At 40.7% G+C, this 24,466-nt stretch overlaps 2 protein-coding genes across 2 annotated transcripts in view; both read right to left on the bottom strand.

The window, feature by feature from the left end:
• RNF212 (ring finger protein 212) overlaps window positions 1–9,938 on the bottom strand; it is a 33,060-nt gene extending 23,122 nt beyond the window's left edge. The window contains exons 1-3 of the mRNA XM_077816183.1: window positions 9,827–9,938; window positions 6,268–6,329; window positions 1,403–1,477 (exon numbers count right to left, since the gene is read on the bottom strand). Coding sequence (XP_077672309.1) covers window positions 1,403–1,477; window positions 6,268–6,329; window positions 9,827–9,938 — 249 coding nt within the window. The remainder of the gene's footprint in view (window positions 1–1,402; window positions 1,478–6,267; window positions 6,330–9,826) is intronic.
• Window positions 9,939–17,185: 7,247 nt separating this feature from the next.
• LOC144263714 (transmembrane emp24 domain-containing protein 11-like) lies at window positions 17,186–23,899 on the bottom strand. The gene is made up of 5 exons (XM_077814677.1): window positions 23,770–23,899; window positions 21,658–21,758; window positions 20,891–21,016; window positions 19,406–19,552; window positions 17,186–17,335 (listed from the first exon to the last, which is right to left on the bottom strand). Exons 1-5 carry the CDS (start codon window positions 23,897–23,899, stop codon window positions 17,186–17,188), a joined length of 654 nt encoding a protein of 217 aa, XP_077670803.1.
• Between the last annotated feature and the right edge of the window lie 567 nt (window positions 23,900–24,466).

Below are 24,466 nucleotides of genomic sequence, written 5' to 3'. Positions count from 1 at the left end.
TGATCTGTATCGTCAGTGCAGACAGCACTTCTACTTGTAGGTGGAAATGTATCTTTATCTTAGGTTTAAGTTGTCTTATTTTTATATTATGTTGTTGTCATAGTTGTGGGGGAGGGGTGGCTAGGAGGAAGTTCAGTCCTGTCTCTATGTGCTGGAGTTGTTACTTGCAGTGTTCCAATAAATCCTTTTATTTCTATAAGAAGATATTACAATGCATAGTCTGTGAGGCCAGGCTCATGATGGGAGTGGGTGAAAGATAAACTGTTAACTGTATATTTCAGCTGGGCTGGAAGAGAAATGAGTGACTCTCTTTATGCTAATTTCTTGTGACTGTGTCAAAATGGCATGAGGTGTTTTGGGAGTAAAGTATTAGGCACAGGAAAAAACAAAGGCTTGGGTGCCTGATCAAATGTTACTGATAAGGAGGCTGTGAGTATAAAATAGAAGAGAAGCAAGAATAACCAACCGCTCTGTGCCCCTTACAGGGAAAAAAGAAATATATTGTACAATAAAAAACATATTCTAATATATCCAGATCTGCGGCTCAGTACCCAGGCCATGTGCCATGTCCTAAATGAAACTTGGATTTTGTCACATGAAACTTCATTTTCTGGAAAATTAAGAAAGCTAAGAGTTTACTGGAAACTATTGAACAGACGTCTGAATAACTGTCTTTTGATTCTGACTGTAGTCTTGAAAATTTCTGAATGGATTCTGAATTGTGCACATTGAAACATTTTCTATAGACTACTCATCTAGACAACATTCAAATGCTCACGAGTTTCTACATCATATTTTCCTTCTCCTTCCCTTTGAAGCATTTTGTGGCTTGTATTTTTTTTTTTAGCCATAGCATGTGGTGCCAAGAGTGATTTAAATGTACCTGTTTAATTTCTGATATAGCTAATATTTGATACTTTTCCATTGCAAATATTTATGCATCATTAAAATTAGAAGTAGTGATAATTAGTATGAAATTAAGACACAAACAGTAGCCCTGATGCTTTCTTAAGCACCTTGGAACTGTGTACTGTTTGTCTGAAGAAAGAAAATGTGAAAGTTGAACTATTCATACAATGTTTCCTTTACACTGAAGTCAATAGAAGCTGCTAAATGCTTAGCACTTTGAAAATCAGGCCATAATGAGTTGCTCAGTCCAAAAATGCCAAAAAACACAAAACAGAACAAAAATCAACCAACTAAACAAACAAAAAAACAGAGAAAAGAAATGAAAACTGGAACTGCTAGACCTACAACTATACTGACAAAGGGAAAAAAAAGGGTTGGGAATGAAAATAAGTCAGTTTCTAAAAAAGAAGAAAAAGCACAGAAAAAAATCTGGATTCTTATTGACAGATGGCAGTCAAATCTCACAAGGACTCACAAATCTCGTAGGACTCACCTGTGTAATTTCTCTTGAATATTTTTTGCATAACATATCTATTCCCATAAACAGTGACTGAATTTCAGGATTTGTCTGCAGAGAAAGAGTAACTAAATATTACCAAAATTAATATCTACAATAGAGCATTTTCAAAAGTAATTTATGTACTTAGAAGCCTAAATTTCATTGACTTTTAATAAGGCACTCTTGAAAATTTTACCCGTGGTACTTAGAAAAGCTTTAAAATACAGCATTACATTAAATGTTCCATAAACTGATTGATTGAACAGCTATACATGGATAATAAATGTTAATGCAACAATTTGTAGGGTGGTATCTAATAGGAAAATGCAGGGATTGAGATTAAGTCTGGTTTCATTCAGTATCTTTTTAATAATCTGGAAGATTTGAAAAAAATATATTTAAACACTCTAGATAATCTATTAAAGAAATGTGCTTCATACATGTAAGAGTGAAATTTAAAAGTAAACCTTCATGGAGAGTAATATCTGAAGAAGTGACAGTTTTCTTATCCTGGTATTTTATAAGTGAGGCCCCTAATATAACATTAATGATGTGCTGAAATTTTTAAATATTCTGCATAATTGTGTTCCATATTTTAAGCTCTCATTCAAAAAGTGAATACCTCCATATAGTGGCAAGGAACCCTAATTGGAACGGAGTTTAAAACTGATGCCTGAAGAGCCTGAAACAAGAAATCAGAGAGAAGTATGGGATATTTTAATTCATGTGTAAAGGGTGCTGACTCTGAAGCTGAAGACGAATGGTCTACATAGCCATATGAACTATTTCAGAGCTGAGCATTTCAGCAGAAATTGCAAGATAATGTGACTATCCACTGTTGTTGGATGCAGTAGCATACATTAAACATTTTGCAGTGGGACAGCTACTTGCTGAGGTGGGTAATTTTCTCCCCCAAATTATAAATCAGCTCTGTTCCCAAAAAGTTGGAAAATTAGAATTCTATCCATTCCCCAGTAAGAAAATTTCAGCTGTCTCCTGAATGCCAAAAGAAAAACACCACCTCTCATAGTTACTTTGATGCCAAAAACCCCATCTGTTCCCTACTCCATTATGAAACCTCCTGAGTTTTACTAAAAAATTTCCACAGTGCAATTAAGTATTTTCTCTTAAGAAAATGTGGTGCATTTTAAAATTTGGAGGTAGTGTATAATAAACTGAATTTAACATAAATAACATAATACATGATGATAGCTTTCTCTGAAATGTTTCTGGTTCTGTGTTCAGGGACAACTAGACAGGATTTCAATTCATGAATGAATAAATGATGTAAAGAGGTGGGGCTGTAAATTTATTAGCTGTTGTAACTTTTTAGGGGAGGGATGAGCCTGTATAGAAACATAGTGGAATGACAAATATAAGTTGGATAATGGAGTACTTGCCTATGAAACATAAAGGAAAAACAGACTAGATTGTAGAGGCTGGTAAGTAGTGCTATTCAAGAAAGATTTAATAGACTCTGAGATATAATTTCTTTGATAAAATTTTCTTTCCTGAAGCTTCTGCTGGGGCAGTGCCCCTCCACACTGTCTCCGAACATAATGACATGGTTGATCCCCTATTGTTTTACCATGTAAGTTAGGAAGCAGTTATCTAGTTTTCACTGAGTGGACATTTTGTAGACCTATACAAATATAAACTAATGCACTCTAACCTATCTTTTATTCAAACTGAAACCTGTGCTAGCAAATCTCAGTGACCTTTATTCACCAATATAAGAAAATAAAATTTCATCCAGTGAGCAACCGTCATATTCATACAAATGCAGTATGCATATTTAAAATACATTTTGTGGACAAGTTATAAAATCTATTTAAGTTCTAGCAAAGAGAGAGGTCCCTAGATTGAATTAATGCTAGAAATCTATTAAAAGATATGGACACAAATGAAGAATTCCACTAGGAAGAGATTTACAAACCATCAAAAATAAGGGTTTGTAACAAATGTTTAGATTATTATTGTATAAAGCAATATTGGATGTTTTCATAATATCCCGAAATAATAAACACTGAGGCTTTGATTCAGCAAAGTACTTAAGTCTGTTCTGAAATAATGACCAGTTTGGTGACTGAAGTACAAAAATAGTAGAAATGTAAAGCGATAAATGACAATCATGCACTAATTGAAAAATGTGACCCTTCAACTACCCCAAATAAACAATGTAATGAGGAGTTTTAGCACATTTATAGGGCCCTATCCTGCTTTCATTGAAGTCAGTTGGGAGTTTTGCCCTTAGTAGCAATGGGGTCAGCATCATACCCATAAAACTTACTCGCCATTTTTCCTCTCGGATCCCTAAATTATGGAGCTCCACCATTTTTTTGTTTGGATCCTTAATTATCATTCCCATTGATTTACTTAAGCAAGGCTTACTGATCACCACTAGTACCTTTTTAAAAGATACAGTAATTAGCTACCTTTCGGTACTCCAATATAGTGGCAGATTTTAATGAAACAGCCACTACATTCTTGAATTCCTTTCGAATGCTTGATGTCTTCCATCCAGTTCTGTTGATGTGTTCCAATTTAAGACTGAAATCCTGGCCCTACTGACTTCAATGACACAACTCCCATGGATTGCAATGGAGCCAGAATTCACTATACTTTATCAGTTTGTTGACATCTCGATCTCTCACAGTGATTCATTGACGTTACCTGAAAATAGTGGGTATGGGCCTGGGCATGTAGCTCCCAACACCATTTGTGGTGAAAACTGATGCTAAGAAATAATGAAACTTCTCTGCAATGTTCTGCCCATCTTAATGACTCCCTGGTAGTCCAGCAGACCCACAGATTCTTGCAGGCTTTCTACTGATGATATATTTATTAAAAAAAAATCTTATTTGTTCACATGTTTTGGCTATTTGCTGTTCAAATTCTTATGCTTCTTAATCTCATTTTACATGTTACCTGCCAGAGTCTGTCTCCTTCTGCTGGCTTCAGTTGGGCTGGATATCCATTTTTGAAAGATAAATGTTTTGCTCTAATAACGTTTTGTGCTTTGCCATCTAATTATGCGTCCTTTTTTTTGGTCTGTATATGCATGCCTACTCACTCTATTTTGGTATGCTTAAATAGCCTCCATACTAAGTTTAAAGATTTTCATTTTTGTCTTTAGGGTCTTCTTGATTAGCTTCCTCAGTTAAACCATTTTGAAAGTTTAGTATCATGATGTTGAATTTAATTATCTTGCGATCAGCTATTATAATGAGCCTTAGTGATTCATCTGTTGTTATTCCTTGGCCTCGTTCTTGTGTGTTGCTTAGGACTATGTCAAGAAAAGTCTCTCCTCCTGTTATAGAGGACAGTAGTAAAACTATTATCATATATTTACATTCTTATGACCTGAGTTTTATATTCATACATAGTCTACTCAACAGTAATACATTTTAGTTCAATAGATTTTATATTATTTTTGGTATAATTGTACTTCCCCCAGCTCTACAACCTAATCTGTCCTTATTGTATGACTTAGACCTTAATAATAGAGTATTCCATAGACTTTTGTTTGTCATGCCACCAAGTTTCAGAAATGCCTAGGCCATAAAGATCTTCAATTGCCTGACAGTCTAGTTTACTTATTTCCTTTTAAGCTTCACACGTTGATGTTGATATAGATATATACACACATTTAGGGTGGGGTTTTTAAAAACACTTAGTGTTGGCTTAATTCTGCCCCACTGAAGTCAATGGGAGTATTAACATTCCTAAGTATTTCTGAAAATCACACCCTTAGAGTTTTTTATTCTGGCCAAGTGTCAGACTCCTTTATCTGACACCCTATTACTTTTCTATAATGTGCCTCTGTGATATCATCCTGTCCTTCCTCCAGTTCAGCAGTATTTTTCACTCTGTACTTTATTCATAAATACAGAATCACCTTTGTATTATTGGCATACTTAGTAGATGTATGTTAACCTGCTGTTAAATACTTCTAGGGATACTAAACACTAGTACCAGGCACAGGAATGTAATACTGATTTCTGCCCAACTCTGCCTCTGTTCCAGGGGCATGATTGCCATATGGGCTTATAGGAATGCTGTTTTCACTAAGCATTTTTATGTCGTCCCCCTTACCCTCATAAGGAAGGTGTGGCCTTTACCTGGCTGGTAGTTAGTCAGGGAGGAAATATAAAGTGCCTCCACAACCCAAATATGAATTTAGCTAAGGAGAAGAAGGTGTCTAGGTAGGAAGAGGAAGGATTAACTTTTCAACCCCATCTTAACAAAAATAGGAAGTGGGGGCTGCACAATCCTCTGGTGAGTGAGGGCAAGAACCCCTATGAATACTTTTATTCAGCTCTATCACAACAAAGGAAAATAATACAAGGTTGAGTGGATTATTAAAAAAGGGAAGGCTAGAGCTAATATCCATATGTCTAAACACTGCTTGGACTGTACATGAGTTTTTCCTCCAATCCAAGAGCCAGAGTAACTGGTGCAGGTTGCACACTTTTTGTGGAGGGCAAAAAGGCCACACTCAGTATAGCGAACTGTAGTGCACAGGAGGACAGGGGAAATCTGATAATGACATGGAACTTTCTACTTTTTTGACAATCCCCTCTAACCTTTTACATTAGTCACCAACTTGGTTCCTGAAGAAGTTGGACTGATTTGCTGCTGAATTCTGGGGTGTACAAACTCCAGGCTATATATAGTTGTATCTGAAGAAATCCATTAAGTGTACCCTATATAGTAACAGAGCATCTAAGACTACTGTCAAAATGTTAGCGAATGTCCATGTACAGTTGATAGACAAAAGGAAAGTATATTATAATAACTCTACTGTTAAGGAAACTACAAATTAGTATAATACAAATATTATGAAAGCCTTAATTTACCTTTTTAGAAAGAAATATTGTACGGCAAGGAGCTCTACAAATTAAACATTCATCTTTTTTGCCTGTAAAATAAAATGAATGTCATATGAGTGTATGTCATACAGTATATGCAACCTGTTTTGATGCTTAGACCTTGTTTGTATCAAGAATCAGAGAGGCTGTACATAATTGCAAATAAAATCTTAAAAGGGGTTTGATTTTTCAAAAATGCGAACACACAATTGCACAGGGAAAAATGTGCAATGCCTCCCAGGCCTGAATCCTACAGACACTTATGTATGCAAGCAACTTTATGCACAAGAGTAGTCTCATTGAATCCTGAAGTACTGAGTACTTCTGTTGACTTCAGTGAGACTACTCACATGCTTAAATTTAAGTTCATGCTTAAATGATTTGATAGACGAGCGCTAACCAGAGGTATGACTAAGATATTTGGGGACCAATTCTGCTCTCACTGAACTCAGTGGGTGAAATTTGTGAAGTTTTGACTTCAGTAGAGCCAGAATTTCACCCTTCGTGTTTTTTTGTCTGTGACTTCAATAGAAGCAGGATCAGACTTTATTCCTGAGCATAAAAGTAATCATTTTCTAAAATATGTCTTTATTATTTGAAAAAAGAAAAGGAGTACTTGTGGCACCTTAGAGACTAACCAATTTATTTGAGCATAAGCTTTCGTGAGCTACAGCTCACTTCATCGGATGAATTCAGTGGAAAATACAGTGAGGAGATTTATATACACACAGATCATGAAAAAATGGGTGTTTATCATACACATTGTAAGGAGAGTGATCACTTAAGATGAGCTATTACCAGCAGGAGAGTGGGGTGGGGGCAGAGAAAACCTTTTGAAGCATTATCAAGGTGGGCCATTTCCAGCACATTTCCAGGAGTTAACAAGAACGTCTGAGGAACAGTGGGGGAGGGGGGGGAATATACAAGGGGAAATAGTTTTACTTTGTATAATGACTCAACCACTCCCAGTCTCTATTCAAGCCTAAGTTAATTGTATCCAATTTGCAAATTAATTCCAATTCAGCAGTCTCTGGTTGAAGTCTGTTTCTGAAGTTTTTTTTGTTGAAGAATAGTTACTTTTAGGTCAGAAATCGAGTGACCAGAGAGATTGAAGTGAAGTGTTCTCCGACTGGTTTATGAATGTTATAATTCTTGACATCTGATTTGTGTCCATTTATTCTTTTACGTAGAGACTGTACCTGTTTATTATTTGAAACACATTAACAATTATTTTAAATAGATACACACAATCATAATATTTAAATACACTCCTTATCTTCCTTGATAGTTGACTAGATATGTCTTAGGTATTTATACAATAGCTATTTGCTTACTGCCTAACGTGTTCAGTATCGATGTTTATAATGATGTTTGGAGATGAAGAACACTGTAAAAATGGTATTATAACAGGTAGAAATGGTATCTGAATTCACACCAGTAAAATCCTAGGAGAGTAAACATTTTCAGAGTAAACATTTTCTAGGCACCTATGTTTCAGAGTCTGGGCATACGCACTAGTGCCTTCATCTATCTGTCCGGCAGTGCCTAAGCCCCAGAGCAACTTGCGAAGCAGGGGCAAACAGGTGCATGCACAGACCATTGACTGGATGGGCTTCCATTCAAAATGCATACGAAGGACGAGATGGTGCCTGCCTTATAATGTTTAGCCCAGTGGCTAGAGCACTCAGCTAGGATGTGGGAGACCTACATTCAATTCCCACTCTTCTGCCAGCTGGGGAGAAAGGGAGGGTTTGAATAGGTACCCCTATTCAAATCCTCTGTGGGACATGCTCTAACCACTGAGATATTACATATTCTGATGTGGTGACTCCCTCAGTTTCTCTTGTTGAAGCTGTGGCACTATTGGATAAATAATGACAGAGTGTGTGGAGCTGCGGCACTGGACCCAGGGTCTCCCACGTATCATCTGGGTGCCCCAACCGCTGGACAAGAGTCATTCCCATGTTCTCTCTCTCTCTGGCCCAATGATTATTCCACTGTGGATAAATACTTCAAACATAATTGGGCCATTTTGTGTGGAGCGAGGTGCATAATTCATTCCCTCAAAGAGGCTTAGGTGCCTAAGCTGCCTCACTCCAAGTGGTGTATACCAGTTCATGGATCACAAAGTAGAAATAGGCATCTCCCTGCAACCTGGACTTGTGTGCCTATCTCTGAGAGAGGAGCAGGGCCTAGCACACACCCTTCTGGTTAGCATCTCCCATTGGCTAAGTTAGGCAGCTCCTTGCCTACTCTGCTGGCTTTTGTGAATTCCATTCTGAAGCGTGTGTCTCTCCCCATTTATTGTAGAAGGAGCCTAGACAACTAACTCAGCATCCGATGAAGTGAGCTGTAGCTCACGAAAGCTCATGCTCAGATAAATTGGTTAGTCTCTAAGGTGCCACAAGTACTCCTTTTCTTTTAACTCAGCTTTGTGGATTTTCTAGACACCTAAGCGTTAGCTGCTGTGACACTGCAACGCTTAAATCCTGTTGTGGATCCCACTTTATGAGCTTGATATTTCCAAGAGAAATCTGCCTCCCCTATGCTTCTGCCACAGCTCCTAAATATATATTGGAAGGCTTCCAAGATGGAGGACTAAAAACGTTGCAGGAACTTCCCTTTTTTAAAAGGTCCTGTAGCTGTCAAACAGTTATGATTTAACTAAGGAAAATTTCATAATATTGTAGTGGGGTTTGAAATGTCTGAAGCAACTAGCAAAATCTATCTTATAATGTAAATCCCATATGTTGAAAACTGTTCTAAAATTAAAGCAAAATGAAACAGTGCTTCAGAGTGAATGAGGCAGTGAATGTGGGGACCATATCTGTCTTGCCTCAGACTTTTTATTAAAGCCTCAGATTTGGGATACATAAGGCATGTTTCCAAAGTATCAAGACTTTGAGTAACACTATAGTCAGATAAGGAGTTTTTAAATTCATTTTTTAAAAAAATTTAATTTAGAAAACATTTAATATTTGTTTTAACGATACCTGCGGTAGGAAAGTTATGTTAGGTGATTTTTTTTAAAAAAGGAAACTCTCAGGCTTTTCAATTTCAGTGGACAAATACCACACAGCTCTGTGATCTTTTGATTATATGAAGGTGGAGGCTGCCCGGGGGAAGGGGCAGGGCAGGGGGCTGCACATTCTCCTCATAAAAAGACTTACTTACTTACTTGGCTAGTCTGCTCTGGTTCACACTGATCACGCTCACAGTGCCCTTCAGCCACAAGCTAATTTGCTAGTGTGGCCAGCATAGGTGCTGGAACTAGGGGTGCTACTGCACCCTCTGCCTTGCAGTGGTTTCCATTATATACAGAGTTTACAATTTGGTTCAATGGCTCTCAGCACCCCCACTGTACACATTGTTCCAGCACCCTGGTGGCCAGTGGGAAATATTGCACAGCTCTTGATGTGACCCTGATGGGTTGAAGCACCACCAGACCTGCCACCCTCTCTCCCTGCCTGAGCCCTTAGGCCAGGGAGCTGCATGGCCTGGGACAGGGCAGACCAGGGCACATCTCCCTCTCGTGATAGGATGTTACCTTTCTGAAGACATGGCTCACAGATAACGTGGCCGCAATTGGTCAGGCAGAACCTTGGCGTGGCCGTTCGGGGCTGTCGGAAACACACGTTGCAGAACACCAGGGCAGCCATCTTAATGGGGGAGCAAGAGAGCTAATGGGCCCGGAGAGCCCAACCACGATGGAGGCTGTCTCGTCTCCTGGCCTTCCATCCGCGGCAGGCAGCATTTGGCAGCTGCACCCGCAGCCCCACTCCTGTTCCTCCTACCTGGCGCGGTGGCAGTTCAGGGCTGGAAGTGAGTGGCAGTTATGAGAGGAGGGAATTCCAGCTGACAGTCACCCGCCCCTCCCCCCCAAGAGGGCGGTGAGCGTGTGTGAGGGGGGATTCACCAACCCCTCGCGCCCCAAGAGGGCGGTGAGCGTGTGTGAGGGGGGATTCACCAACCCCTCGCGCCCCAAGAGGGCGGTGAGCGTGTGTGAGGGGCGATTCACCAACCCCTCGCGCCCCAAGAGGGCGGTGAGCGTGTGTGAGGGGGGATTCACCAACCCCTCGCGCCCCAAGAGGGCGGTGAGCGTGTGTGAGGGGGGATTCACCAACCCCTCGCGCCCCAAGAGGGCGGTGAGCGTGTGTGAGGGGGGATTCACCAACCCCTCGCGCCCCAAGAGGGCGGTGAGCGTGTGTGAGGGGCGATTCACCAACCCCTCGCGCCCCAAGAGGGCGGTGAGCGTGTGTGAGGGGGGATTCACCAACCCCTCCCGCCCCAAGAGGGCGGTGAGCGTGTGTGAGGGGGGATTCACCAACCCCTCGCGCCCCAAGAGGGCGGTGAGCGTGTGTGAGGGGCGATTCACCAACCCCTCGCGCCCCAAGAGGGCGGTGAGCGTGTGTGAGGGGGGATTCACCAACCCCTCGCGCCCCAAGAGGGCGGTGAGCGTGTGTGAGGGGGGATTCACCAACCCCTCGCGCCCCAAGAGGGCGGTGAGCGTGTGTGAGGGGGATTCACCAACCCCTCGCGCCCCAAGAGGGCGGTGAGCGTGTGCGAGGGGGGATTCACCAACCCCTCGCGCCCCAAGAGGGCGGTGAGCGTGTGCGAGGGGGGATTCACCAACCCCTCGCGCCCCAAGAGGGCGGTGAGCGTGTGCGAGGGGGGATTCACCAACCCCTCGCGCCCCAAGAGGGCGGTGAGCGTGTGCGAGGGGGGATTCACCAACCCCTCGCGCCCCAAGAGGGCGGTGAGCGTGTGCGAGGGGGGATTCACCAACCCCTCGCGCCCCAAGAGGGCGGTGAGCGTGTGCGAGGGGGGATTCACCAACCCCTCGCGCCCCAAGAGGGCGGTGAGCGTGTGCGAGGGGGGATTCACCAACCCCTCGCGCCCCAAGAGGGCGGTGAGCGTGTGCGAGGGGGGATTCACCAACCCCTCGCGCCCCAAGAGGGCGGTGAGCGTGTGCGAGGGGGGATTCACCAACCCCTCGCGCCCCAAGAGGGCGGTGAGCGTGTGCGAGGGGGGATTCACCAACCCCTCGCGCCCCAAGAGGGCGGTGAGCGTGTGCGAGGGGGGATTCACCAACCCCTCGCGCCCCAAGAGGGCGGTGAGCGTGTGCGAGGGGGGATTCACCAACCCCTCGCGCCCCAAGAGGGCGGTGAGCGTGTGCGAGGGGGGATTCACCAACCCCTCGCGCCCCAAGAGGGCGGTGAGCGTGTGCGAGGGGGGATTCACCAACCCCTCCCGCCCCAAGAGGGCGGTGAGCGTGTGTGAGGGGGGATTCACCAACCCCACCCCCCAAAAGGGCAATGAGCCTAAGAGTCTTTTTCCCCTCACTCCCAATGAGGCGGCGAGCAGATGAGGGGATTCACCCACCTCCCCCCAGAACTGGACGGTCAGGGGGGATTTACCTGACCTTGCCACCGAGCTGGGTGAAGGGCATAGATTTTCCCACCTTGCTCCTAGCCCCCAACAGAGTGGTGAGAGGGGCAGGATTTATCCACTCCTCTCCCTAGCAGGGTGAGGAGGTGGGATGGATTTACGCACCTCTGACCCCCTACCAGGGTGGTTTATATCTAAACATTACCATCTGATGGCATATTGGAACAATAGTATCCATGATCTCATTCATAAGTTTGTGGGTTCAATAAGATTGTTAATATTAGAGCTAGCCAAAATTTTCCAACAGAACAGTTTTCAATTAAATCAAAACATTTTGCTGGAATGTATCAATTTCATCTAACTTTTGCGGGTAATTATTTCATCTAACTTTTGTGGATAATTATCAAAATGTTTTGTTTCTATAATGGCAAAACATTTTATTCATGTAAACTTGAAACATTTCATTTTGACGTAATCATCTCATTTGACTTTATTGTTTCTACTATAGTATAATATAGCAGAAATGAAATTTTTTTGGCCTTGTTAAAATGAAATGCTCTGATAAGGTCAAAACAAAATATTTTGGAATCTATTATTTTGTGAATAATTCTTAGACTTTGACTTTTCATCCCTATTTGGGATAAATTCAAATTTCAAAATCTCAATTTCACACAGGACGGATATTCTGTTTGCCTGTTTTTTTTTTTTAAACTAACTCTAGTTAAAAGGTACCACAAATTTTTGTTTCCTGTGTGCAGCTCTTAACAGATATGAGCATGCAAATACTGATTTTGTCCAGGGCCAGATAAATTAATAACCACGTACTGGCACAAATATATTCCTTCTGTGACAAATCGGGCTCAAATGATATTCAAGAATCACTCTCTTTTACTTGCTAGAGTCTGAGCTCAGGTTTCTGCTGCAGCTGATGACATCACTAACAGTTAAATCATGCTAAGAAAGGCACTTCACTGGTCTGCTCAGCTGCATGTGTTGTTGATATTATCAGCATATGTATGGGAAACACAGATCCAAGAATTCAGGTCCTGGAAGGTATGAGACAAAAAAATAATTACTTTTAGAATACCTTTCTTAATTTTCAGAATAGTGGTGGAAACTGTTAGTGATTTAAGATCAGTTAAGTGCTTTCTAAACAGTTGTAAGTATTCCTTTTTCATTTGTATTAATGGTGAAAAAACAACAAAAATAAAAATTCCTGCAATTTGTCTCACAGTGCCAAAAGTGCTTTTTAAAGGAATATTTTGTATTACGAAAAAAGACATCATTCATTGCATCTACTTACTTAATTTTATTAAGCACCTACTGATTTACATCTTTCAATAACTGCATTTCAAAAATATAATGTTAAAAACTCTCCCATGATCTGTAGCAATAGAACAATCAGTTGCATCTGGCAACTCTTTTAAAAGGAAAAATATTAGAATGTTCAGTCAATTAATTTAAATAGCTGAATATAGGTAGTATTTTATAATAGAATTTTATCAAGACAAACTTGTTAAATCAGTAGATGGGTACAATAATCACAACTAGAGATAGTTAGAAAATGGTAAAACTTTTCCATGAAAACTTTTTTTAATTTTTGAGGATTTTGTTTTTTAGTAAAAACTTATTTTAGGTTTTTTTTACATTGAGGAAAACAAAGGCCATTTTGGTTGAAAAAAAATTTCAATAGAAAATTCTCAACCATCTCTAATCTCTACTCTAAATGCTGTTCTGAATATAAGATAAAGAAATGTGAGAACCATAAACTTACCAGGAGGAATTAGTCAGGCTTTTAGGTTGAACTGCTGCTATCCAGCATAGGTCCTCAAAGGTTCTGGACTCATGTTGCTTATTGAAAGAAACATGATTCCGTATCAATTTCTAAATCTTATTAAAAATCTTAAAATAGAATCAAGAAAACATGTCACCAAAGCTAAGATATTAGTAATAATAAAGTAAACTAAGAATAAAACACTGTCATATCATAATCTAATCAAGCCAGGTAGTCTCAAGAGTGAACTGAAGTTAAATCATCAAATTAATGCCAGAGATATAATCAACCCTTATATAACTTTTAAGAGGGAGGCTAAGAAGGTGGCTGTCCATTTATTTATAAATCCCAAAGAAGGAATTTTACTAATGTCAATCAATAAATAATTTGTATCTGGCTAAATAGCTTAATACTGAAATCAAATTATTATCTAATGTTTGCACCACAACCTTAGAGCCAATTATAAAACTTCCTTCTTAACCTTCAATTAGTATGCGGTATCTAACCCAGCAGTTCTCACACTGTGGGTCAAGGCCAGTGATGAGGTGCCAAAATCTTAACAACTGGTTTCCTCCTCACCCCACAAGGGGGTTGTTGCCCACCCCCACACCCCCGGGACTCCTGCCCCATTCAACCCCCCGCGTTCTTTGATGCCCCCCCCCACACGACCCCTGCCCCATCCACCCACCTCCCCTGTCCCCTGACTGCCCCCAGAACCGGACAGGAGGGTCTAGTGGGCAACCCTAAGAGCCAGAGGGACCTGCCAGGGGGCGAGGTGGGGAGTCCCGGCGGTGCTTACCTGGGGCAGCTCCCAGGAAGCATCTGGCAGGTCCCTCTGCCTCCTAGGGGTGGGGGAGCGTAGCTAGGGGGGGAGCAGGGGGAACGGTCGCTCCCCCCACTGATCACATCAAAAGTGGTGCCTTAGGCACCTACTCAGTGGGTGCTCCAGGGCTGGAGCACCCACCAGGAAAATTTGCTCCCCGGCCCCGGCCCCTGCCCAGCCCCAGCTCACCTCCACTCCGCCCCTGAACGTACCGCCCCACTCTGCTTCTCCACACCCCCCCCCGCTTCCCCTCAAATCAGCTGTTCGGCGGGAAGCCTGGGAGGGCTGAGAAGCAGGTAGCGGCTTCCTGCTCAGGCCGAGGGTGGCGGAGGTGAGCTGGGGCATGGAGTGGTTCCCCTGCACGCCCCTGCCTCAGCTCACCTCCGCCTCCCTGGACCTGAGTGCGAAGCCGCTGCCTGCTTCTCAGCCTGCCCCGGCTTCCCGCGCGAACAGCTGATTCACGGGAAGCCAGAGGGGATGGGGCGGAGCAGAGCGGTGCAGTGCGGTGCGTTCAGGGGAGGAGGCAGAGGCGGAGCGGAGGTGAGCTCTGCACCCACCAAATTTTCCCCTTGGGTGCTCCAGCCCTGGAGCACCCATGAAGTCGGCACCTAAGGCGCCACTTTTGGCCAGTTAAATTTCGAAGCCCTTTTAGAACCGGTTGTCCCAAGGGCTTCGAAATTTAACAACCGGCTCCAGCTCACCACTGGTCGCGGCCCTGTTTTAATGGGGTCGCCAGGGCTGGCTTAGACTTGTTGGGACTCAGGGTTAAAGCCCAAGCGCTTCAGCCCTGGGCAGTGGGCTAAAGTTACAGTCCCGCAGCCTGGGGTTGAAGCCCTTGGGATTCGGCTTTGCCCCACCCAGCCTGAGGCAGTCAGGCTTTGGCTTTGCCCCCTCCCTCTATCAGTTGAATTTGACCCAAATTAGGCAAATAGTTTCAGGACCCTCCTCCCCAAATGAATTTTTATGTAGAAAAACAATTAGTCAAAAAAAATTGCCTAGCTCTACACATACCTGTGCGCATACCACCACACTTTTATTTTCACATGCTAAAAATAAAGGATGGAACAGCTTTCAGGGAATTAAAACCAAAAAACTAAACAATACAAAAAGATGAAATATGATACTTAAAATTATAGAGGGGTTGTGTTTTCTGGACTTTCATTGTTTAGGAGCTGGAACTGCAGAAAAGTTGCCAAATGGTGATGTTCTGCTGGCAGTAATAGACCTTCTTCGGGTGCAGGGAGAGACGTTGATGTCATTCTTCTCTCTAAGCTGATCAGTTTTGGAGACTCTGGAACATAAGTTTTTCCTTAGATGGCTTGTTGATCTGAAAGTTGAGGCTTCTTGGCCTGATCTTTGATTCTTATGGTTTACAGATTTCTCTCACTCACTATTCAGTACCTACCTTCAAGGTCTATGGACAAATCAGGGGTGAGGCCTACCTGGGAACCATGCAACTTGGTCCTATCGAGTCTGAATTAGGTCATAATTAGCAAGCATCAAGTTAGAAAAGTCCTACTTAAATCACCATTTTAAAAATATTTAGTATATTCCATATGCCACAGACTTAGTCTGGGACCCCTCCCAAAACATAAAAAATTCAGATGCATAGACTGCTTGCATCAAATGTTTTAAAAAGATTGTATAGGACACATTTTAAAAACTACTTAGGTACCTAAAGATGCAGATAGTGGGATTTTCAAAAGTACCTAGGTCCCTAATTCCCACTGATTTCAGAAGACAAACTGTCTGACCTATAACCATTGATTTCAATGGGAGTTAGGTTAATAAGAACTAGGTTCCTATTAGTTCCCCCTAGTCGGGTCTACATGAGGGCAGACACATTGCATGCTGCCGTTCATAACCCCCCATAGTCCGCACTGCGGGCTATGTACACAAGCCCAAAAGCTTGATAGAGAAAAATTACTTGAAAGCTGATGAGGATGAAACCCATTTGAAATATATAACTTTAAATTTTATAAAACGGTCTATGTGTCCTTTCAAGCTATTTTCTTCACAGAAGGGAATAGGACATAAATTAGTAAGGAAGTAAGTTGCTAGATGTTTGCCGTGATAGATGCACACCACCCATCTTCTGCTTTTAAATCAAGTTCTCCATAAACTATAACTAAATAAAACGTGTCAAATTATAGAAGAAACTCTCTCAACCCATCTGTTAATCCAATTGGAGGGGAACTACATTATTAAGTCATACACTGCAAAGCTCCTGATAAATCCACTATGATCTGTACTCAAAAGTAACATCTGTGGCCTCTTAATTAAAGTAAAAATAGCTTTCCAAAAAAGAAACATACTGAAGAATTGAAACTGTATGAATAATCTTACGTCAAGTTGAGAGTCACAAATCCAGGGATTGCCAGGAATTCTATAATCCAGACTGAATAAAATAGTTCTCACATGTGATAATTTACATAACTATTCAAGATTACTTGGAGTGGGACTACAAAACTGCCAAAAGGCAGGATGGACTGCCAACTGTATGCCATTTAGATTTATATATGTATGGTGCTAGTCAGATTAAGATATAAATTAAATCTTTAGAAGGAAGTGGGGGGAACTACGGTTGGGATTCTGCAGAAGGAAATGGGAGGGGAGACCCAACAGTGTGAATCTGGGAGTGGTAATTATTGAGCGTGGGAGGCATGAGTGATGCTTGAGAAGAGTATATTGCCAATTTCCTCCCTCCCCCCACTCAATTCATATACTTCATATTTTCTTGTAATATTTTTCTTACCAGAGGATTACTATATTCAGCTACTTGAAAACTAGTTTCATTTCACCTTTTTATGTATATGAAAGACATCAGAAATAGTGCATATTTTTGCATTTTGTGCTTTATTAATGTAGACATTATGCATTATATGTTGAATAATTTAGAAGTGTATTCACTTCTATCAGTCTTAAACAAGCTTTTTAGCTATAAAGAAATCTTTAAGACATTTCATTTGCCAGACTCCAACTAACATAAGGATTAATGTTTGTGCAAGAGCCCACCACAGGATATTGCTGTTGGTTTCTTCACTTGTCAATCGAAAGTACTCCTCACGTTCCTGTTGAAAAAAGGGAAAAGGCATAATTATTTGATTTAAAAAAAAAATCTAAGTACAGTACTTGATGCTGCCACCTGGTATCAAGGCATGTGTTGTCTGTTCACGTACTAGAGAGAATGAACAAGCCCTATACAATGTTCTCTTCTTAACTATTATCAATTTGATGAAAATAAGATTTTGAACTTACTCTTATCCATATTACTATCAGGGTTGCAAATCACTGCTTGAGCGCTGAACAACAGGTTATGTAAGGTTGGCTTTTGTGCTGCAGTGAAAGTATGAGCAGAAGTTTCATATGGTCATGGGTTGGGCTGGGCATTAGATATAGTTCTTTAAGCACATGCATACGTCCTATTGAAGTCAGTAGGACTAAAAACACATGCATAAATGTTAAACATATGTTAATGTGCTCTGCTGAACAGGGATGGACTTAAGCACAGACTTTTTTTTTTCCCCTGAATTGGAACCACAATAAGGCACTTAGGGCCATACATTTAAAGGTATTTAGGCATCTGAAGAAGCAACTAGGTGCCTGGAACTAGATTCACAAAAGGGACTTAGATGTTGCAACACTGCAATCTGACCCTTCACTCCAAATTTCCTTCTCTGGGACCTGCTCCGGCCCCTGTTAAAGACAATGACAAAACACCATTGATTTCAAAGGTATCGGATCACATCCTGGGCTTTATTCCTACTACTAAATTGGAGCAACTTGCATACACCTCCACTCTCATGACCGCAGGATTGAGTTCCCTTTTCCAGCCTAACAGACTTGTTTTTTAACCTTGTATGTGCATATGCACTAGTCTGCACAAGCATCATGCAGGATGAAGCTCAGAAAGTCTCACGGGGCTTCCTTAATTACTTTTTCTTCTATTTTAGAGAGAATTGTTCTAGATAGAAAAATTAGAACACACTGCAAAAATCCAGTGTTGTTATGCTTAACGAGCTTATAGCTGGCACAGGCACAAAGATTTCAATCAATAATATGCACTATATAGTAATAACACTCATAGAATTAATTCCTACATTGCAATCTCTGTCCAAAGAAAATGTCTGTGTTTAAAACATTCTTCATAGATATTGATCCTACAAATAGTGCATGTGTGCAAAATCACTCACATCTGTGTTGTTAGAATAGGGGTTTGTGGTGCTAAGCACCACAGTTAGCATTGTAGTTCTTATTATTAGCAAAAATTACTACTATGCATGCTCAAACAGCTTTTTTAACATTGCAACTCACATTTATTTATTTCATTGCTTTATTTATATACAACTAGATCTTGTAAGTGTCCTCCTTTTCTATCCTGTGCATCCATATTAGGACTGTTGAAACCATGGCTCTGACATGTACAAGGGAGATACTTTCTCCCTTGCAAGCAACTGGTCAGAGAAGATGAATAGAGTGGGCAGCTAAATGCTATAATCTATCCCTTATTTACTTAATTTTTGTGAAAATAATGAGAGGCCCTCGTCCTCTGTGAAGAGGAGTGAAACTGAAATTACCACTCTTGTATTCTGTTAACCAAAAAGTGTCTACAAATTGCTGTTGCAAATGGAAGGATTTTACTCAGTCCTTCTAAAACAAATTCACTTTTAGGTTGAGATTAAGTATTGAGAATCTCAGCCCAAAATAGTAATTTATCACAAAGTTATGAGCAAGTGAAAATAGAATTTAAATGAAAATCTGAAGCACATACAACTTGAATTATAGAAGTTATGGCCAGCAAAACTAAAATTAACCAAATGATTTAATTAGTGGAAAGTACTGTCGAGTAAAACTGATCGTTATATAAAGAATAATTAAAAATCAATGCTTAGCTTATATACTGTATTTTGCTTTACAGCTTCAAAGTGTTTTACAAACCTTAATGTGTATTGTTCAGTTTTAAGTAATAACTTACATACTGTAGAATCATTTTGGTTAAATATTAATAGTACTTTTAATAACATTTAATTTAAAATAATACTACAACTAAATATTGTAATATGCCACCCAACATTTTACTTTCCAAATCCAGATGTTTCCATGCATTATTCTTTCATATTTCTATTAGGGAACAAACATACTCTGTGATAGTTTTGTTCTTTGGATATGTGATGAATTTGCTCAATTAGATGTCCGAGTCTAAAGTTAACTTCATTAACTTTGTCCTTGGCTTGAGCGATAGCTTCATCAAGAAAATGCTCTCCAACTCTAATGTCCAAGTGGATACGCTATGAACACAACAACAACAATTATTAGTCCCATGGATTTATGGTGTGGGGTTTTTTAAAAAAAAAAAAAAAAAGTCTTCAGACACAAAGTGAGTCATAAATAACAAAGGTTTCCTTTTAGCCTTCTTGTAGGAATGGTATTTAACTTATTTATAGATGTCCTTACTAAAGAGATAAGATATTTAAAATTAATATATTTCAAGGTTTTAATCTTTAATTACACAAATTTACATACTTTGTTATTAGTGTTGTATTTTATACTGATGCTATTGATTCGACCAGTATGAACTATTTATTATAGTGTGTCCAACAAAGGGCAAAAAAAGAACATTCTTAGGACTAACCACTCTAATTAAAAATTGATACCATTATCAATCCTTTTTTTTAATACTCTTCCCACTTAGGTTGTAGCTGAAGCAAAGTCAGAAACAGAGATAATGAGAATCAGTCCTACGTCTTCCACCCGGCATAGTGTAGCACTTCCAGTAGGTTATTAAAGATGCATCTGAAGGCAATTTCCTCCAGTAACTTCCAAAGTTTAGCTTAGTTTATAATGATAAAAAGAACAATAAATATATGATTCATGTGTGGCTCTCTCTCACGAAAGCTTATGCTCAAATAAATTTGTTAGTCTAAGATGCCACAAGTACTCCTTTTCTATTTTGCGGATACAGACTAACACGGCTGCTACTCTGAAACCTGTCAAAGTTTATAGAGTTATTGCTCAAAGAAATTGGAGTGACAGAAATGTAATACCTTTCAGATAAGTGTGCTTTTGTACCTGCATTTGTGTTGATAAACCGTTCCCCTTATAACATTTCATCATATCAATCAGGACTTTGAAGCTTTACATAATCAAGGTGCTGTACAAACATTAATTAATCTGCACTGTATTAGACTGACTATGCCCTGACTCCTTGGACATGAAAGGAAAGTCTGTTTCATCTCTTCATCTTCTGAGCTCCAGCATTATATTTTGCAATCACTAGGAAATGTCATATATTGACTGAAGAGTCATCTGCAATATCTGAGATAATTCATCAAAGCAAGATTCTTCTAGTTTCAAACACTGACCACAGCCAAATAATACAGGATGCTCTGCATGGGTGGAGCTCCATTGAATTCAGGAAGTCCAAAGGTCCACCTATGTGGAATTGCTTTGCAAGATCAAAGAGCAACATAGAACAAATGGATCGACTGCGATACTTTCATAATCCCTTCACTCGTCATTAATTATGCTCCTAGACCTCTATACTGTAGGTCCATTTGTCTTCCAGAGCCTGTATTTAGATAGGACAGATATCACCATTAAAAAAAATATTCAAGAAATACTCTTACCAGTTTACTTCCTCCAAATGAGATAAGCTTTGTGGAGTTAGACTGCAAACAGATATTATGCTCCCCAGGTAAGTGTGACGTAAAAGAGAATGTTCCTTGTGGACCATACAATTTTGACAACAGTAGCTGTAATGTGTTAAGTGTATTTTTTTTATTTATGAACTATAGATATTAACATAAAAATAACATTCTATGTATCATACCTCAGAATATATTTAACATTTTAAACTTGTATTTATATTAATAATATAATATAATTAATATTCAAGTAACCTAAGTTTCACATTTTATTTAGGGAATAAAAACTAGAAAAAATGTGGTCCACACTGAGGACTAAAACTTGTCTATAGACACTAAATTAAAGTCAAAATTGTGTGTTTAAGCATAGCTCCTAAGTCCTGACTTTGGCACATAAATAACTAGCCTGATTTTCAAAAATGTAGAACATCCAATGGCAATGAAGGTAGTTGTTGTGGATTGCTGGTATATGCATCCTGATGATTAATCTAATATTTTTGGTTTAATTTATCATCTCCTTCTTTTCTAGTACTGAGTACCCTTCTTCTCTTATTGACCTTAATGACAACCAACATGTGCTCTGCACTTTTGAAAATCAGCCCACTTATTTAGCTGCTTAAATATGGATTTAGGAACCTAATTTTAGGCACCTATTTTTAAAAATATTGTCCATTCCCCTTAGATTGTATGACCTTCCTGTTCCAAGAGTCAGTACAAATGCCTCCAAAAATGTGAATAATAAGTTTTACCTCCTTAGCAGGAGTTGTAACGGTCACAAACATTCCCAAACCAGGAGCAGATTCAAGAAACCTGTGTTCATGTATGTCCCATTGCTGTACCTTGTAACTCCCTGAGAAGACAGATACAAATCTGTTAATTACAAGTTAGTATATTAAATATCTTTCACTTTTTCATTTCACATCAAATCACTATAAAAACAAAATTAAGTACAAGATAACTTACATATTTAATAGAATTATGATTTTGTCCAGTTCACCGTATAATTAGATTGTGGCATTTTGCACCACAATGGAGTGAGCAAGAAGTTACAAACTAATGAAAGAAAAGTGACAATTTATTATCATTGCCTTGCATGCTCTGGCCTGGTTAGCAAGCCATGGCACATGGCAGATCGTCCCAAAAGTTCAGGTATCCATTACTCTAGTTACGTTTATCTTTTATGCAGCCCCCAGCACTTATGAACAACAAGCTATCAGCTCTTTGATGGTTCCCTGGCAATCTTGCATATTTCTCCTTCTCAAATAAGGGCTTTTTGCTTTCTCATTATCTGGGAAGATTTTAATGCACTCACTATAAAACACATAGTGGAATGGTTTCTTTTTTTTTTTTAAGCAGGTGTTGAATGAGGTCCTGAGCACTGCTAAACAGAAAATGCAGATCTCACGTTGGTGGGGAGAGTGGCAAAACCATGCTGTAATAGGTTGTAGGAGTAATGGTTGACAAACCAGAATTCCTCCAAGGAAGCACACACTGCAATGGCATCTGTAGAAATAGGTGCTTTGTGTGCTTTCCATCTTAGCTCAGCCAGCTCTTCTGGTCAGTGCAGAGGACTCTTGTAGCAACATGCATGGAACTTGGAGGGACGAGCACAGGAGATAGAAGGGAAGAGTTTGGAGATGGCATCAAGAAGCCATTCTGTGCACACACAGCTTGAATGCTAGCTGCTGTCACAGCAATTCTGTAACTAATTCTCTTAATAAAGAGCTAGTTTAAATTCAGAAACATGGAGTCCTCTCATGTTATTACTCAGCATGCAATACACGACACAACTGTAACACTTGCATGGCTAGCATGGAGCAGTAGCTATAGTGCATTTCCATATTGTGACCGGCCCTTGTTTTAGGAGTAAAGAAGGAAATACTCTTTGTGCCTTGTGACAAAGTTCCTCCTCTACCTTGGTGGGTCCTGCGCTTATTGGCGGATTTGCTTGCCTCAGAGATTCACGGCTGCCCTCAGTTTGGCCACTTTTGCTAGTGACTCAAACCTGCTGTTCACTCAGCTAACCTCATCACTGGCCAGCATGGGGAAAGGGAGGAGAACAATCCCGACAGTCTCTACTGACCCACCTAGTGGGTCGGGGAATAGGCCAAGGACCTTCCCCTCTGGTGGGACCCACAGATCAGGTCACCTCCTCTTGTCTCAAATAGGGAGTTGAGGGGGATGGGGGGAACCCGGGACTGCCCTCTACTCCGGGATCCAGCCCAGGGCCCTGTGGATTACAATTGTCTACAGGTTTCAGAGTCTACAGTCTGACTACAGTGTCTCTTGTAACAGCTGCGTGAGAGCTACAACTCCCTGGGCTACTTCCCCATGGCCTCCTCCCAACACCTTCTTTACTCTCACCACAGGATCTTCCCCCTGAAGCCTGATCACACTTGTACTCCTCAGTCCCCCAGCAGCACATGTTCTCACTCCCTGCTCCTTGCACAACCTCCCCTAACTGATGGGAGGTCCTTTTTAAACCAGGTGTCCTGATTAGACTGCATGCCATAATTGATTCTAGTATGTTCTTAATTAGCTCCAGGTGTCTTAATTAGCTTGCCTGTCTTAATTGGTTCTAGCAGGTTCTTGATTGCTCTAGTGCAGCTCCTGCTCTGGTCATTCAGGGAACAGAAAACTGTTCATCCAGTGGCCAGTATATTTGCCTTCTACCAGACTCCTGTACCCCACTGGTCTGGGTCTGTCACAGTGCCCTACTCACCATCACCACCACTCATTCACCTAAGCAGGGCCAGCCACAGGGCTTTGGCATTATAAATCAGGCTGTCAGTATTAGAACTTCATAGATTAACATTTTAAATATTAAACACATTGACCATTATGTAGCAACATCTACCTACCAGTAATCAAGGTATCACTTGGAATGTCTTCTATTATGCATTTCTCCTCTCTTTCCCCTGAATGAAAATACAAAGCAGGTGAGACAGCAACCCAGACGCTCAAAAGAATTCCTATTAAGTGGCTCTTCATGATTTTGGTGTATCCTTATTGTACTACTTTTGGAAATGATTAGTTAGAAATGAGCACAGCTCTGTGCTCACTCCTTGTTTGCTGTTTATCAGTGTGGTTTTGGGAAAAAATGTGAGAAAAGACATCTGCTAGTTACTTCAGTTATTTATACATGTGTATGCGCCATCGAATGAGATAAGAAAAAGATAATTTGTGAAGTCTTTCCTAACATGACAGGAGCAAACTTTTATTTTGTAGCTCAGATATATGAAGTTTTATAGGACTAATTTATAATTCTTTGTGTGCGCACACACACACGAACTACATTAGGACTGAAAGTGCCACAATGGGAAAATGAAATACTTCATTTTTTTCTGAGTTGTATGTGTAACCCTTTGGGGTTTAGAGAGCATGGCCCCTTTAAATCTTTTTCCTATTGGGGAGGGGGAGCAGTGAGAAAAAGGAGGGAAACTTGGGGGTGTGGCTCTGGAGCCCCCGGAGAGAAGGCCTGCAGCAGGGAGGCCCTGGACAAAGTGAAGGGGAGAGAACCTGCCTGAAGCCCGGGAAGGATAGGGCGGCCGATCGGGG

This window comes from Eretmochelys imbricata, chromosome 4 (assembly GCF_965152235.1).
Source record: "Eretmochelys imbricata isolate rEreImb1 chromosome 4, rEreImb1.hap1, whole genome shotgun sequence".
Lineage (NCBI taxonomy): Eukaryota > Metazoa > Chordata > Testudines > Cheloniidae > Eretmochelys > Eretmochelys imbricata.
The sequence above is the reverse complement of the archived record's forward strand: the minus strand, read 5'-3'. Positions and strand labels throughout refer to the sequence as shown.

Coding starts and splice junctions, on each gene's coding strand:
- LOC144263714 (XM_077814677.1), bottom strand. CDS start 23,899: ATGAAGAGCCACTTAATAGGAATTCTTTTGAGCGTCTGGGTTGCTGTC. Junction 21,759..23,769: donor AAGTGATACCTTGATTACTG/GTAGGTAGATGT, acceptor CTGTCTTCTCAG/GGAGTTACAAGGTACAGCAA. Junction 17,336..19,405: donor AAGAACAAAACTATCACAGA/GTATGTTTGTTC, acceptor TTTTTTCAACAG/GAACGTGAGGAGTACTTTCG.